This window comes from Pseudomicrostroma glucosiphilum, assembly GCF_003144135.1.
Source record: "Pseudomicrostroma glucosiphilum strain MCA 4718 unplaced genomic scaffold BCV69scaffold_1, whole genome shotgun sequence".
NCBI lineage: Eukaryota > Fungi > Basidiomycota > Exobasidiomycetes > Microstromatales > Microstromataceae > Microstroma > Microstroma glucosiphilum.
This window is the reverse complement of record NW_020289913.1, coordinates 745,288-760,584: the sequence shown is the minus strand read 5'-3', so window position 1 is coordinate 760,584 and position 15,297 is coordinate 745,288. Positions and strand designations below refer to the sequence as shown.

The window sequence follows — 15,297 nt, the reverse complement described above, 5'->3', positions numbered from 1 at the left end:
TCGCAATAACGCAAGAGTCCCTCGTTGCCTTCTTGCAATCTTCATAACGCATTTGCTCTCACAATTGTTGTCTACAGTGTCCGGGCTACACAGCGCCGGAGTGAGCATCATGGTCCGGGTCGATGCGTCGTGAAAGGTTTTGCGGTTGCCTCGCATGAGTGCTAGAGATCAAATCAATCGCGCCAGAATACGCGCAACCCAGGAGCTTTGCTCCGTTGATGGGAGCAGCAGACCTCTCTACGAAGAGCCTCCGCACATGTACGAGTTCATTTGAAGCCGATGAGAAGTGCAAGCGAGATTTGAAAGCATCCGCAATGTCTTGATCCGAGTCATCTTGCGCTTGGAAATGGGCATCGTGAAGCAAGGAGAGCGCTCAATGCCATTGCTTCCTTTGCCGCCCATTGAATCAACTTCGGAAGGTAAGCGAGGTGCCCTTGCAAGCATCTCGTTGTTTGCTTCCAGGCCGTGAAGAGCCTCAGGAAGTAGCTCAGTAATGACTACAGAGCGGACCAAGATCGTAACGTTGGAGTCTGCGGCAATCAGTCAAAGAAGTAGTCACATCACCGCAAAGCAGCTCGGCTGAGCACTTGACCTCTCTGTCTTCGACTAGTCGAGCCATGATCAACCTGCTTCCTTATCAGCACACACATCACCATGCCTCATCGTCAGCAGCGACCTAGCTCTCCCCTGCCCTGCCTCTCCTCCCTCTTGCTCACCGCGTCCGCTCGGCGACTTTTGGGGCGACTTTTTTTAGATTCTGGGCAGCACAAGTGCCTCCACTCCATTCCGCCTCTGCGTGTGTGAGACTTTTCGACTTCTTCCTACCCGCTCGACCCGCTCAACATCACCCACCACACTACCTTACAAGCTAAACAGAAGAAGCATGGTCTACACACTCAGTCAGTACTCACCTACCCCTCCGAGAGGTCCTGTGATTCTCGCATTCCTGTCTGAGCGTACGCTGACCCTTGACCCCGATCTGATTCCTGCTTGGCAGTCTGTCATGCGGAAGTCAAGCCTGGTTGCGAAGAGAAGATGAAGGCAAAGCTCATCGAGGCGGCCGCCATCTACAAGAAGGACAGAGAGACGATTGACTGGTGAGTCCAGCAGAACCTCACTTTCACCCTTCTGGTACCTCTCATACTGAGTTTCCTGCTTCTCGCCCGAATTTCGTTCGTCCCCTTCTCTTCCTTCTTTCAGGCTCGTACACCAAGACACCTCCAACCCCCTCAAATTCTCCATCGTAGAGCGCTTCGAGCACGAGTCTTCTCAAAAGTACCATTTGGAGAACCCTTACTGGGCTACATTCAACCCGGCCGTGGAGCCTTGGTTGGCGAAGCCTATTGAGATTGGGAGGTATGAGGAATTGTGAGGTGAGGTGAGGTGGCGCTCGTTGAGGGGCGGGCTGTAAAGGGAAAGGGGGAGAGTGGGAGGAGGAGAAGAGGTGGACGTGCGGGCGCAAGATGGTAAGAGATATAATGGGGAGATGCATGGTGAAGATTGCAAGGAGGATCACGGACACTTGCTCAAGTGCTACAAGTCTACATCACAATCTGCATAGTCATAAGAAAGCATGACATGCTCCGACCAGTCGTCTTTGGACCTGCCCGGTCTGCACCTCAGTCTCTCCTCCTCTGATAACCGTGATCCCTCGGCATCCCGCCTCCGGCTCCTCCTCTGCCATTCGCACCGCTCCTGAATCCATCACTTACACCGCCCTTCAAGTGCGGAGGGGTTCCCCTTCTAATGTACTCCTCTCTGATTTGCCTCCTCTCACTGTTCTCATATGGAGCAGCCCTGCTAGCCGGAGGGGGGCTGGAACGTCTCGTCGAGCGAGGCGGAGAAGGACTGCGTCTCCTCGAAGAAGTGTATCCACCGCGCCTCGGCGGGGATCTCGACCTCGACCTCGATCTCGAGAAGGAGCGAGACCTCGAGATGGGAGAGCGAGCCCTACGAGGAGGCGATCGACTGTCCCTCCTGGTGTACCCTGGGGACCGACCATTGCCGCTCCTGCGCGGAGGGGAGGGCGATCGTGAAATTGGCGAGCGAGAGAAACGACGCGGCGGTGGACCGCCACGCCTATCATCGTACCGTGACCTGCCATCACCGGCCCTGCGCGGCGGCGAGGGAGATCTCGAGATCGGCGAGCGTGAGCGACTTGGAGTGTAAGAGGGTGATCGACCTCGTCGGCGAGGAGGAGGCGAACGAGAATCACCTCTGTCAGGACTGAAAGCATCCCTTCTCGCTCTCCTGGGCGGCGATCGTGACCGCGATCGCGACCTCGAGCGGCTGGAGTAGCTGCCTGAAGAGCTGCTGAGTACGCTTGACGAGTCCGAGTCAGAGAGACTGGAGGAAGAGTCCGAGTCGCTAGAAGAATCTGCCCCGCCTGCAGCCTCCAGTGCAGCCTGTCTCTGCTGCTGTAGTAGCAGCGGCACGTTCTTCAGATGCTCTCTCATGCCCTCTGTCAAAGCTCCCAGTCCGATACTCGTGAAGAAGTTAACGCTGAATCGTGTGTGCTTGGGATTATCCCTGGGGAAGATGTTGACATAGCATGGCTGCATCGTCTCATCATTGAAGCGCTTGACGAGCTCTTTCATGCCAAGGATCTCGAGCATCTCTTGGAAGAGAATCTTGGTGAAGATCCTGGAGGAAGAGGTAGTGTCGTCTTCATTCATGTGAATGATCTCAAAGCTGGCCCACGATATAGAGTCGGTACCAAGCAGTGTGCCAAAGAAGCGAGCAATGTTGCGCAACCTGTTCGTCTCGTATCTGTGAATACCATCGTAATACGTCCTGAAGCATTCTTCGAACAGGCCCGACCACCGGCGATTCAACTTGGACATCCTCTCGCCAATGTGACCATAGAATTTCGAAAAGGTCCTCTCTTGCGAACAGCACTCGATGATCATGTTGCAAAGCTCTCCTTCCTGACCCTCAGGGATGTTGAGCTTGAGCAGCTTGTGCGTCGCTTCCTCGAACAATGCTGAGCTCATGATGGTGAGGTAGATTGTTCTCCGCAGATTGACTAGGTTCGTCTCAGTCTTGTCTTGAATGTCGAGCTGCATTTGAGCGTCCTGTCCGCCTTCATCGTCAGAGTCGTCCTCTGAGTCCGCTTCCGAGCCGGAGCCAGACTCTTCGTCAGAGCTCCCCTCACCAAGGATCTCGGCTTTGATAGCTTTGTACTGCTCCTCGTGCTCGACAAAGTCGGCGTCCACCTTGAACATGTTCAATCCTTCTTCGACCTTGAGCTCATCGTCCAGCCCGATCTTGTGAGTGATCTGATCCTCCTCTTCGACTAGATCTAGCCCCTCTGCCACAATCGGATTGTCCTTGTACTTTTCCCTCCTCACCTGCGAAAGCACCTCGATCATGTACTGAACGCGTTTGGAGATGCTGCCTTCGTACAGGACTGCTCTGAAGCGGTCGTAGATCGAGTTGTTCGCCTTAGGGGACTCTTCGGCAAGGAATGCGCCCACCTCCCGCATGAAGGCGACTGCGATTTCCACAGAATCATCCGTAGGCTTCTCAAGCAGCAGGACCAGGATCTCGAGGGCTAGAATCTCGTGCGCGACGCGCTGATTGACCAGATGGGCAATGAATGTAGCTGTTGCGGCACATACTGTCTTGTCGTTTCTCTTGAAGGACCGACGGAACTGCGATACGAGTCGAACGACAAGCAGCTCGCCCACCATGGGAAGCTTGGTGTTGACGATGGCAACAAGGGAGGCAAAGACCGGGGTAAAGGGCAGAGATAGAGACTGAGCCTTCATGATTGCTCGGCAGAAGAGACCTCTTCCTCTGATGAGATTGGCTCCGCCAAAGAGCTCTGGGACGATGTGCTTGATATTGTCGGCCGCCACCTTGTTCACCAGACCGGTGACACTCTTCTTCAATGCGTCCCAACTCATCCTTTGGAATTCTTTTGATCCAGCATCGGCAGCCTGGGCCTCAGCCATGAGAGCTCTGAGGCGAGCTGGGGGGATGTATGCTCCTCCAGCCCTGGTCCCAGAGAGCTTGGAGAGCTCGATCCTTAAAGCTGCTCCTGTCTCTGCCGTTCTCGTGGGAGCTTCATTGACTTGCGCCTTGCTTTTCGCTGAGGAACTTGTCTCTGGCGCCATCTTAGAGCCATTGCTCTCCTTTCCATTGGGAGCCGGGGAGACTGAGCGACGCCTTCGAGCCGGTGGGGGAGAGCGAGAGGACGAGTCGGATGCTGATGATGATGATGACGGCCTGGAGTGACGATGTGACCTAAAAGAGAACAGAAGGTGTCAATCGGGGTCAGTAGCGGCTTCGGGCCTGGTTGTGATATCGTCTGATCTCGCGAACTCACCTCTTCCTCTTTGTAGCGGATGGCCCTTCCGGAGAAGGTGACCGCGAGATCGACCCGTCTCTTGCTGGAGACTCCATCTCGACGGCAGAAGGCATGCCGGGAGAAGAGACTGAGCTGCTGCGTCAGCTACACGGAGGCTACGCCAGGGATTGAGCAGGAGATATAGCTTGCGATGCTACTGGACTCTGGAGGAGGAGGGCGAGGTGGAAGGATGGAAGGGATGATGGCCACAGGAGGAGATGAGCCTAGGCTGAGGAAATATTGGCGAGGTGCGCGTCTGGGGGAGTCGAGACCAACCAACTGGGCCTGTGCTTTCTGCCCAAGGGTCCTATTTGGATTCACACCATTCTTCACTCCTTGCCGTCGAACGTCAAACCTCCTTGTCCTCAGCATTACATACCAAGACTACAGCAGGGTACAGCAAACCTTTGTCTGCCATCATCTCCAGGAGCATTCGCTTCCCACAACGCCTCTGTCTCGCTCATCTGGCCTCCCACCATTGTCTGGCTGCAACCCCTGGCGCCTGGACTATATTTAGATCTCCAGGGTCTGGTCTGGACATCTCGGACGAGGTAGTCGTCAGGTCGATGATCCCAACATCCAAAAGGGAGAGACAAGACTAGCATCCATACGTCTTTGCTACCCTTTCGCGCCCAAAGCGAGGCGTGACGCAAGTCATTGCTGAGCGGCGGCCAGGTTGTTCCTTCAGCTACTGGGCTCGACATGGTCACACGGCCTTCCTGGAGGGACCTCTCCAGCGCTGCCGTGGTCAACCTGGTTAGGCAGCCCTGGACCATACAATTCCTTCGCACCATTGCTTGCTTGATTGTATGGACCGTAGAGCTCGGTCTCTTCTATCCTAGCAGCTCCAGGTGTCGCAGCGTCTTAGGGCCAGAGGCATCTAGCGCTCCTATACAGGTGAGAGCATCAGCATCCTAGCAGCGCAGCTCCGTAGCAGATCTTGACTGACGCACCGTGTACCTCGCAGATACTGATCATGGCAGATCCTCAGATCATCACCACCATACCACATCCCTCTTACCCCGGCATATTGAGCTTCATCTTCTATCCTCTCATCTCCCTATTCGCCGACAGGTATCTCAACCGAGCCTGGAGAGCTCTGCGGGCGCCAAAAGGGGGCGTCGAGGATTGGACCGCAACGGTCTGGCTGGGAGATCTTACTGATACTGGAAGACAGTACTATCTGGACCAAGGGTGAGTTCAACATGAGCCCTGCAAAACAAAGACCATTTAGAGACTAACACAGAGCTGCGTGCTGTCCTCCCCCTTTTCAGCCTGGGTAACTTGTACGACCGCTTTGCTCGTATATTTCCCGAAGACCGGATAGGTGGCTGGAATCGAAGCTACTATATACCGGGGAATCATGACGCAGCTATAAGACCTCATGATGCCTGGCGGGACCGCTGGTATCGCGACGGGATGACCCGTGACTACACAAGATGGAAGTTTCTGAAACGCTTTGGTACGAATGTATGGGATGCAGGGTACGACGCCGACCCGATATACCCCCCAGCTTCGGCCCCAGAACTACAGAAAAAGAAGAAGCCAGTGAAGATCTCACGCTACAATACCAAGTGGGACCGCAAGTCACGGGAATCCACCAGCGCTAGGGTTCCCATTGTGGTTGCTCAGCCCGGTGATTTACCACCCAAGAAGGTCGCTGAGCTGATCCTCCTGGATGCGACTGACCTTGTCAGCCTACAACGATGGCACATAGACCCAAACAAGGGTCCAGCACACGGTAGACCGAACGAGGAATCGAATTGGCTGATCGGCGCGAGCTGGTTCTTCGTCGAAGCGATGTCAAAAGGTGAGCGAGACATTGCTTCACCGCTACCGTAAGAGGGACGTGTCTGACCTGTCTCTCCTCCTCATACCCTACAGATCGTGATCCTTCGGTACCTCGGATATTGTTCACACATATCCCACTCTGGCGCGAGGAGTCAAATACCCGAGATGCCTGCAATCTTCCAGACGTAGCGACCTTTCCTCCAGGCGTGATGCCGTCCATCAATCCGCAGCTGTCGAGGCAGTCTAGCTCCTCCATCAAGATGGGTACCGATGCAGAAGGTACCTATGAGAACATGATCGGCAAAGAGTGGTCGCGCTTCATTCTCGAGAAGCTCCAACCAAGCGTCGTCTTCAGCGGTGATGATCATGATCACTGTCACCACCTCCATCAGCGCGCAGGCAGTGGGGCCGGAGGGGCCTCGTGGGACGTACCAGAGCTGACCGTCAATGCTATGTCACTCACCTCTGGCGTGAACACGCCCGGATACGCAAGGTTGAGCATTTGGCCAGAGCCTCCTGCACCGGCTCCGGGTAGCGTTGGTGTATCTACAACTAAGAGCAGTACAGGTCAGACCAAGGTCTCCTACGCGGCCTGCACCCTCCCCCGCCAAGTGGAGAATTGGGCAACCATCTATCCCCTCCTCGTTGTCCTCGTTGCTATCTACCTCCCTCTGCACCGGCACTGGTTCCAGCGCGGCCAGATGGGCGCAAAGTCCCACGGCGGCAGAGGTCTGAGCGAAGCAGGGAGCAGCACGATCTGGGATGCTGGGGAGCACCTTCCCATGCAACAGACCCAAACACAGACGCAGACGCAGCGACGTAGTCAGCAGTACTCTCCACGCAGACGTTCTTCGAATGATTCTCAACTACTGGAAGAGGTTGAGGCGATGCGTGTCGATGCAAAAAGTCAAGAAGAAGCAACGGCTTTCCTTGCGCCCTCTGGCTCTAGCTCTGCATCTGGCGCGAGAGGCAGAAGAGGTTCCTCCCCTTCCTCCCCGGGCTGGAGGACAGGCTCAGGCTCAGGCAACAGCGGCGCTGGCGGAGTAAGCAAAAGTCGTCTGCCACCCGGAGTGGCACAATGGTGGAGAGACTTCAGAGATGTGGCCTGGGTGCCTGTACTCTATTGGTTACTCTTGATGCTCTTTGGCTTCTGAGAACAAAAGGGTCAAGGGTTGAGGGCTGGTGGGTTCAAGGAGGCGATTGCAGGATTGGGCTAACTGCGCGGAGCGTTTGGCAGAGGAGGCGAAAACATAGTACAATACAGGAGCATTGAAAGGAGACAGGGAGAAGGAGAAGGCTTGAAAATGCCTTGGCGGAGCGAACCGTTGATGACCTTGTCTTGTGATGCTCTTGCAGTCACAACCCTCTACTTTTATAAATATCTTCTTCTTCGTCTCATCGCGCTCGATCGATCCAATCAGCACGGAGGGCAGCGTGCCGAGACTGGCAAATGGTAACGCTTTGATCTCATTGAAATTGTGCCTTGTCCGGCCTATCGTCTACGTACTCCCACCTTTGCTCTTTTTCGGGTCCTCTGTTCCTCTTTGCTCATTTCTACTTGACTTGAACTCGAACATAAGGCACCTCTACATCCTCTCCATCGGCATCATCGCACATCATCTCTACAATCTGGTACCTGGCATGGGGTGGGATATCCTTCCTGCTCACCGTCTCGATGAGCTCAGACATCTTCATGCTGAGCCTATCCTGACCCTTTTTAGGCGGCATGAACCCAGAGTAGAGCATCGACACACCCGAGGAGAGCATAGTCACTTCTAGCCCGTACTCATTCAAGAAGTGAGCATTGAACTCCTTCAATGTAGGATTGCCGGGGACGTCGAAGCGCGACCAGAGGGTCCATTCTTCCTCCGTCGACTTTGCCGAGTTCTTGAACTTGAACTTTTGGGCTGCAATCGGCTCCGAAAAGGCCATGAAGGGCAGGGCAATGTTCACAAAGGAATTCTTGTACTGCTCAATGTCCTTCTTCTCGTCTACGAGCTTGTAAAGCTCCAAGCATACCAGACCCGTAGCCATCGAAGTCGTTGTAGCAATGGCGGGAATGATCTTTCCCGCGATACCCTTTGTCTTGTGGCGGTCAGCAGGTGCGATGCTGTAGTTGATGGCTCGCAAATTGGAGGCGGCAGTGATGTAGTCGATGTGGTGGTTCGAGTCGTCGTCCTTCTCAAACTCAATCGGATTGAGTCTAAAGCCGGCAAGGGAGCCTGGGCTTGGCAGACTTGATACGACTTCGGTGAGATCGCCAGAGTCTCCATCATTGTTGTTCGAGGGAGCCGCCTCGTTCTCATTCACCTGAATCTTGACATTCGACTTTGGCGTAAACTCTGGCACAATGACGTGGTTCAGCACCTTCTTGAAGACGGCCATGTCGGTCTCGCCACGAAGACCATAGTTGAAGGCGTGCAGGTTGGCGCCCGAGACAATGTACTCCATGTGGATTGGGTCCTCTGCATTGAAGGTGATTGGCTTTGGGGCTCGCTTGGGTCCTGACCAGAATGGCTGACCCGAGGAAGTGACGGCGTCCTCTGGTAGCGAGAAGAGAAGTTGACGGATGTTGTTATTGTAATTCTCTTCGAACTTCAGCCGTGCCCAAACGATGCAGGCCTCGAATGTCAGAGGCCGCTGCTCCACGAGGAACTCCTTGATCTGCTCAATCTGCTCCTTGTGGCTGCCTCCGCTCTTGAGCGTCGTCTCAAGGTAGTCGGGCTGTGTAAGGTACTGGTTGACATTCTCTGCTGGTTTGACAAAGTAGTCATCAAACTGCTCCCGTCCCCATTGAATTGTGTGCTCAATCTGATTGGGGAAGTTCTTGAGTGTGCAGACCGGAATGGACTTCTCGGGAGGGTCCTGAGATGACGAGTACGACTCGGTAAGATGGGGTACCACAACCTGCGTGTTGGCCTTTGTTCCCAGGGTACCCGACTCAAGCAAAGGCTTCTGGTAGTAAACACACCTCCTGTCCATGTACTGCCGAGCTTGCACATTGTCGAGAGCATTAGTGACACCAGTGAGCTTCTCAAAGAATTCGTCGCCATAAGTGCCCTCGGTCTCAGGTCCCACTCGGTCTTGGTGACTGTGGATCTTGCCCTTGAGGTCGGGGTTCATCTCCGCCACTGCTGCTGCTGCTGTGTCGGCCTTGAAACCTCCGACGTCCTTGGGCCTGAAGAGGAACTGCCTGTTCAGATTGCTCTTCTCAATCTGATCCATATCTGTCACATCGATTGCTCCATTGGGACCACTGGCAATTCCCATCATGCTCCAATTCTTCAGCATCTCGCACCCGATGGCTCCTGAGCCAACCAGGAACTGCCTGACGTTGGTCAGCTTCTCTTGGAAGGCCTTGCCGAATACCGCAACTTGACCATCGTAGCGAGAGCCTTGGGGAGCAAACTCGGACTCAGGGAGCTTCTCGATGCCCGTGGGGAGTGACTCGAGCGAGTCTACGTAGAGATGCTGGACGAGGGGATGGAACTTGCCACTGCAGGCCTTGAGCGCTTCTTGAGCCACGAAACCTCCAATGAAGGCGACCATGGGTGACAGATCACCCCTAGCCTGGAAAGATAGCTCTTGTACCACCTTCTTGGCCAGTTCTCCGTCTTCTCCAGCAGCCGTGAAGAGCTTCTCTGCGTGTGCTACAACTTGCTCAGCATCTTGAGCATTACGAGGGCGCGGGAGCTGGCCATTTTGCTCCCAGAAGGAGTGGAGAGCTTGCCATCCTGCATGTAGGGATGCGGGCCGGTCCCACTTGGCAAAGTCTGAGATGAGGTGCTCTGGCTTGGGGATGCTGTCCTTTAGCGACTTGAATTGAATCTTCTTGGGCATCTTGACCTGAGTGAAGATACCGCCCTTCTTGTAGGTACCCGCTGACGAGGTATCGCCGATGGTGAATGTGTAAGGGCCCTTGACTGACACCTTACGAGGCTCGCAACCATTTAGAGCCTCCATGCCCTGCACCTCAGAAAAGGTCACATAGTCTCCGTCCTCCAGGCCGTGCCTCGTCTCATCCAAAGTCGTGACCATGCCCTCGCTGTCGCTGTCAACCGACACGATCATTCCGCTGAGAGGCTGCTCGCCTGTTGGGTCGGTACAGATGAAGTCATCTCCAAAGTCGTTGAAGACTGAGCCAAAGAGACCTCGGACATCGGCGGCGATGAAGTAGGTATTGGTCCTCCGGCTGATTTCATTGATCTGAATCTGCTGCTTGAGGGGCGCATCGGTCAGAACAATGACCTGATACCTGGACAGTACCTCTTCGGTCAGCTGAGGCTCCTCGACCACTCTGACGGGTACATAGCTGTTCAGCTCAGCTAGCCTAGGCGCGGTAGCCTGTGCACGGGAGAGGGGAGCGCCTCCGGGGCCTGCAGAGAGATCCTGAGGACGGAGGAAGAATTGGGTTCCGAGGTCGCTGGTCTGCACAGGAGCTGGGTCCCAGATGTTGACTGACTTGACACCTGCTAGCGCAATGTTCTTGGCTGAAGGAGACGAAAAGGTATTGGACAGGCCAGGGTAAGACACTGTCTCACCTTTTCCCGAGAAAGGGGGTGCACGGTCTCAGGGCTACTCACCAATCTCAACACCCAGACCCTTCATACCGGCAATGAGGATGTTGCTCGATGCCATCCTCTTCATTGCGTCATGACCGAGAACGTAGAGCTGTCGCCTGGAAGAAGAGCGGCAGAAGCATCGAAGGATATCAGCTTGGCTCGGTGGTGACAATGGTCGCCACTGTCTGCCCATCGGCGGTGACTGTATGCTACTCACGAGTACAAGCCCTCATCGATCTTGGACTCATCAGCCTTGAGATCTGCTGGTGTCGTCTGCATCTTGTCTCTCGATGAAAGGTGACGAGCAGGGGTGCAGACTGGGAATTGGTAGTGAGTGATGGAAAGGTCACTTTGGACGTTGGTAGCCTGAACATAAGACACACCACCCACCCACCAGCCAGGCTCAACTCAGCGCGCGTGGCCCAGGCGGGTGGAGGGGCGATGCAAGGCACTGGCAGTCACTCACTCACTCGAAGAAGCAATCGACTGCAACAGAAGGACCATCACTCACAGACGACGACGACCTTCTTTAGTAGACTTCCCATCTTGCCGTCATCACCATCACATACAACTGCCACCATGAGTCTCCCCATCCGTAGCAGCCTACGTAGCGCACGTATCTCTCGTCGCTCCCTCCCTGCTCTGTCCAGCGCCAAGGTAGCCACTGCACCACGCGCCCTGGCTCCCTCTGCTGCTCTCCCCGCCTTCACCACACCCTCCGCAACTCTCTCCTCCACCCGCCTCTTTAGTAGCACCCCCGCCACTTTTCGCGAAAAGAAGGATAAGTCCTGGGTGCAGCAAGGCGAGGTCCCTTACCCCGAGCTCAAGTCCCACACCGAAACACCGGACGAGTCCCTCCTACTCCTCGACGTGCGCGAGCCAAGTGAGACCGCCCAGGGCATGATTCCATCTGCTGTCAACGTGCCACTGAGCGAATTTGGACCTGCTTTCCTCAACAAGGAAGGGGGAGGTGACTTTGAGAAGAAGTACGCCTTTGCTAGGCCGGAATTTGACAAGAAGATTGTGGTGTACTGTAGGAGTGGAAAGAGGAGTGAGCAGGCTAGGACCGAACTGGAGAAGGCTGGTTGGTGGAAGTGAGTAGAGAAGAGAGCACGAGGCTGCGAAGAGGGATCAGAGAGCTATGTCTGATGGGTTGAGAGTCTTCCCCTGATCTCGTCTCGTCCACAGCGTACGAAACTACACGGGCTCCTGGCTGGACTGGACAGCTCAAGAGAAGCAGAGGGGCAACAACGACGACTGAAGAAAGAAATGGGAGCAGTAGGACATGACACAGTAGACGGAAAGCGCAGCAGAATTGGGGTGTCAATGGAACAGAGACGTCGAAATAGATGTCTATCATTATGCAAGCAACAAGTGCAAAGATGGTACAGAAACGTAGCAGGACATTCCGAAGACGAAGAAGGACGACCGTGATGCAGCTGTCGCACAGCTCACCCCCCGCCTATGCTATCCCACGAGCCTCGGGACGTCGATCAGACCAAATCCCTGTCGGGAGCTTTGCTCTGCCTCCCATGGCTCTCTGCATCCATCAGGGATCCAGCCAACTCAGAAGGCGGCGCAGAGGCAGTGCTGCCCGCCCTACCTCCGTCGAGTCTCCTGAAACCCTTGTAGCGAGCAGAGCTGTCAGGTGGGAGGTCCTTGTCAGCTCCCCTCTCATAGCCCGAGGCAAAGTAGGTTCCCGGCGTGCCGCCCTGACCCAGAGTGAGCAAATTATCGGAAGACGTCGTGCGCGAGCCGCCGTGGAGGCTGCCAGCCGAGGAACGCGCTCGAGAACGAGTGCCAGTGACGAAGGGTGTCCCAGACGTGGAATGAGACCAACCTAGACGGGTAGGCGAGGGGGCTCGAGAGCGCGAGATGGTCTGAGGATAGTCGTGATGAAAGCCGCTGGCGAATTGGTGCGACTGACGGCGGGACCGACCGAGGAGGGCATGAGCTGCCTCATCGGCCTTGTTTTGATCCTTCTTGTCCATCAGTGCTACCTCGAAATCAGACACGGGGGCGTGACTTCCCTCTATGGCATGCGGGTGAAGAGCGGAGGAAAGAGAAAAGCCCTTGGCTACTGCCCAGCTGACGATGTAGCCTACGATGCGGCGCTCAAGAGCATAGACGAGGGAGGCAAAGGGGATGGTCCCTTCGATGGTCTCTCGCAGGCCCCACGAGTCTTCATGACGGACAATGTGGCCCTCGTCGTTGAACTCAAGACGGCTCATCAATCGTAGGTTGATAGTGCAGAGATTCTTCAGGACAGCTCGCGGATGAAAGAGACCCCAGAGAAGACTACCAAATGTGCTTCGACCCAGACCTGGCGATGCCCAGTGCGGGGCATTGGCGCCGTGGGGCATCTTGAACAGGGAGACGTTGCCGCCGCCGCCTTCTTCTGTAGACGCAAAGGCGGTATTGGCAGCTAGGATGGGTTTGTCATCTTCGTCTCCGTTGATGCTCTGAGCAGGGTGAGCGCTGGATGTGAACGGTCGCATGTAGGAACTGCTAGCCTCGCCTGGCGTGTGAGGTCGTGATGCTCCTCCTCCCCAGAGGCTGCTCATGCTAAAGGGTGTCCGCGGGCTGTGAGGTTGATGGTGATGAGCTGGACCAAATGTTGATGCACCAGGCGTCCTATAGTCGGCAAATGGATGGGGTGTGATAGCACTCTGAGGAGGGTTCAGCGAGTGCCCAGGCGTCTGAACACCCGATGGCCGGTCTGACCTGTGACCATCCGTCGCGCCGCCCTGAACGGGTGTTGAAGTCGCCAGATGCGACGAGGACGAGCCGAAGATGGAAGGAAAGATTGTGACCGATAGTGTCTGATCGATGATTCCAGCACGCGTGCCATCAAATTCAAAGTCACTGCAAATGATGTCTCGAAGCTCCGAGGTGACATCCAGGCCAGGTAGAGCAAAGGCCATGATGAACTGATTGGCCACCTGTTCACGGCCGACTGCCGACAGCAATGGGCTCTCAAAGACTGTTTGAAGACATGAGGCAGTGGTCAGTGGGCTTCTGAATGAGAAAACCATCTTGGGAGACGGGCAAGCAACTACTCACCAGCATCGGGATCGTAATACCTCCACACCATCTCTCGAACTTCTTCAGGGCTCCGCTTGCCACCATAGAGTGTGGAGTGTAAGCCGAGCAAGATGTCTGTGAGGGTGCTAGGGCTGGGCAGACCACCTCCCATGCCTCCCCAAGGGTTTTGGTCGGGAGCAGGCCAATCTTGAGGTCCTTGCGCAGAAGTGGCCAAGGCAAGCTGAGAGGGATGGCTGGGCAGGTAGGAGCCCCCACTGTGTGTCACTGCCATGGGCTGGCCACCCTTTGTGGGACCAGGCGTCATGGCAGTTGCGGTGCTTGTATTCCTGCTATGACCTCCACCGCCTCTATGGGTGCTGCCCGGTGTCCTTGGGGCTGCTGAACCGCCTTGGGAGCCATGGAGAGCGGAAATGGAGCCAGAAAAGTAACCATCCGAGGCCGGCCCTGGCTGACGAGGATGGTGGTGTACCGACCGTGTAGTCTGCTGCTCTTTGCGGTTCTCATCGCTGCTCCCCGTAGAGCCGCTGGATCTTTTGGGAATCTCAATCGACATGTCTGCATTGAGATCATCGCCTGGGAAGGGAATGCCGTGACCGGACATGGTGAAGTTGTGAGAGATGAAGCAGGCTGGTGTTGTGTATGGGGCCTTCTATGCCAGAGGGAGGGTGGTAGGATGGGGTATAGCCGCTGGTACTTAGGAGGTGGAGCAACAGCGATTGTAGTGCGGGGGTGGCGCTAAGACAGACTGAGCGAGCGGGCTTTTGAGACGAGTGAGGAGGAGGGGTGCGTCAAGGAATGTGGGGAAACAAGATTCGGAGGATCCAAGTTGAGATGTTGATGAAGGTGGTGAAGTCGGGTGTCTGGATCCGCCATGCGATCCTGGATGGTGAGCTGGGCGGTGAATCGTCAGCGGGGAGACCCTTGTTGCCCGTTCGTCGCCCGCTTGCCCGCCTTTCACAGATCCATCCACTGAAGCGTGGAGGGGCGGGCGGCGGTGCGCGTGTGGCTGCGACGCGTGCGGAATCCGCCGCGTTGACATTTGGCCTGGCGCAAGTGGATCCCTCTCGCCAAGCCGACGATCAGAAATCCCCACAAATGTAGGACAAGTGGTACTTGCAAGAGGTCGATCTCGAGAGCCCTAGTGATTGCAAGGTGCGTCGAGGCTGCTACCTTTCCCGGCTCCGAGAATCTTCGACCACCCGCTCCCGTGCACGGCAGCCGGCAGTGAGATCTCACAGACAGCGGGCATTTGGTCTGCTAGGCGAGACAGATCCACCCGGAGACATGAGAGGTCTTTGCATGTGGCACTTGCTGAAGCCTCGCCTCTGCGCTGCCCGGGCCTTGCTGTGATCATTCTTACCCAATGAGGAAATGCAGACTCTAAGACAAGCATTGTCATCGGCGACTATTGGCGGCCATTGCGGCACGGTACGCGATGGAGCTGTCACACCCATCCATTCCCCCTCCCTTCAGCCCCGGGTTGCCTCGCACACCTTGGCGTCGGCATTGCGAGTCTGACCTATCGGTCACTGACCAGGAGGACAGTCG

General features: G+C 55.7%; 6 protein-coding genes across 6 annotated transcripts; 3 read left to right on the top strand and 3 right to left on the bottom strand.

Moving 5' to 3' along the window:
* Window positions 1-883: 883 nt before the first annotated feature.
* On the top strand, window positions 884-1,372 carry BCV69DRAFT_296079 (hypothetical protein; the record flags this gene model as incomplete). Its single annotated transcript, XM_025493967.1, has 3 exons — window positions 884-899; window positions 998-1,097; window positions 1,201-1,372. 3 exons carry the CDS (start codon window positions 884-886, stop codon window positions 1,370-1,372), a joined length of 288 nt encoding a protein of 95 aa, XP_025350923.1.
* Window positions 1,373-1,619: 247 nt separating this feature from the next.
* BCV69DRAFT_296078 (MIF4G-domain-containing protein) lies at window positions 1,620-4,425 on the bottom strand (the record flags this gene model as incomplete). The annotated part of the gene is made up of 2 exons (XM_025493966.1): window positions 1,620-4,248; window positions 4,331-4,425. The coding sequence occupies 2 exons, from the start codon at window positions 4,423-4,425 to the stop codon at window positions 1,620-1,622; spliced, it is 2,724 nt and encodes a 907-aa protein (XP_025350922.1).
* Window positions 4,426-4,660: 235 nt separating this feature from the next.
* On the top strand, window positions 4,661-7,654 carry BCV69DRAFT_279681 (hypothetical protein). Its single transcript, XM_025491338.1, has 4 exons — window positions 4,661-5,248; window positions 5,319-5,545; window positions 5,626-6,161; window positions 6,236-7,654. Exons 1-4 carry the CDS (start codon window positions 5,054-5,056, stop codon window positions 7,294-7,296), a joined length of 2,019 nt encoding a protein of 672 aa, XP_025350921.1. The 5' UTR covers window positions 4,661-5,053; the 3' UTR covers window positions 7,297-7,654.
* Window positions 7,655-7,696: 42 nt separating this feature from the next.
* BCV69DRAFT_244262 (ubiquitin-activating enzyme E1) lies at window positions 7,697-10,983 on the bottom strand (the record flags this gene model as incomplete). The annotated part of the gene is made up of 3 exons (XM_025490100.1): window positions 7,697-10,632; window positions 10,726-10,820; window positions 10,922-10,983. 3 exons carry the CDS (start codon window positions 10,981-10,983, stop codon window positions 7,697-7,699), a joined length of 3,093 nt encoding a protein of 1,030 aa, XP_025350920.1.
* A 399-nt stretch (window positions 10,984-11,382) lies between these two features.
* On the top strand, window positions 11,383-11,950 carry BCV69DRAFT_236466 (Rhodanese-like protein; the record flags this gene model as incomplete). Its single annotated transcript, XM_025489923.1, has 2 exons — window positions 11,383-11,798; window positions 11,893-11,950. Coding segments are annotated over 2 exons (474 nt in total), but the record flags the coding sequence as incomplete, so codon positions are not given.
* Window positions 11,951-11,999: 49 nt separating this feature from the next.
* On the bottom strand, window positions 12,000-14,447 carry BCV69DRAFT_8947 (hypothetical protein). Its single transcript, XM_025495619.1, has 2 exons — window positions 13,768-14,447; window positions 12,000-13,687 (listed from the first exon to the last, which is right to left on the bottom strand). The coding sequence occupies exons 1-2, from the start codon at window positions 14,348-14,350 to the stop codon at window positions 12,198-12,200; spliced, it is 2,073 nt and encodes a 690-aa protein (XP_025350918.1). The 5' UTR covers window positions 14,351-14,447; the 3' UTR covers window positions 12,000-12,197.
* Between the last annotated feature and the right edge of the window lie 850 nt (window positions 14,448-15,297).

Excerpts from the sequence above, each read along its gene's own strand:
- BCV69DRAFT_279681 (XM_025491338.1), top strand. The coding sequence starts at position 5,054 with ATGGTCACACGGCCTTCCTGGAGGGACCTCTCCAGCGCTGCCGTGGTC. Across the intron at positions 5,546-5,625 it reads CAGTACTATCTGGACCAAGG|CCTGGGTAACTTGTACGACC; the intron begins GTGAGTTCAACA and ends CCCCCTTTTCAG. Across the intron at positions 6,162-6,235 it reads CGTCGAAGCGATGTCAAAAG|ATCGTGATCCTTCGGTACCT; the intron begins GTGAGCGAGACA and ends CATACCCTACAG.
- BCV69DRAFT_8947 (XM_025495619.1), bottom strand. The coding sequence starts at position 14,350 with ATGTCCGGTCACGGCATTCCCTTCCCAGGCGATGATCTCAATGCAGAC. Across the intron at positions 13,688-13,767 it reads GTATTACGATCCCGATGCTG|TCTTTGAGAGCCCATTGCTG; the intron begins GTGAGTAGTTGC and ends GTCTTCAAACAG.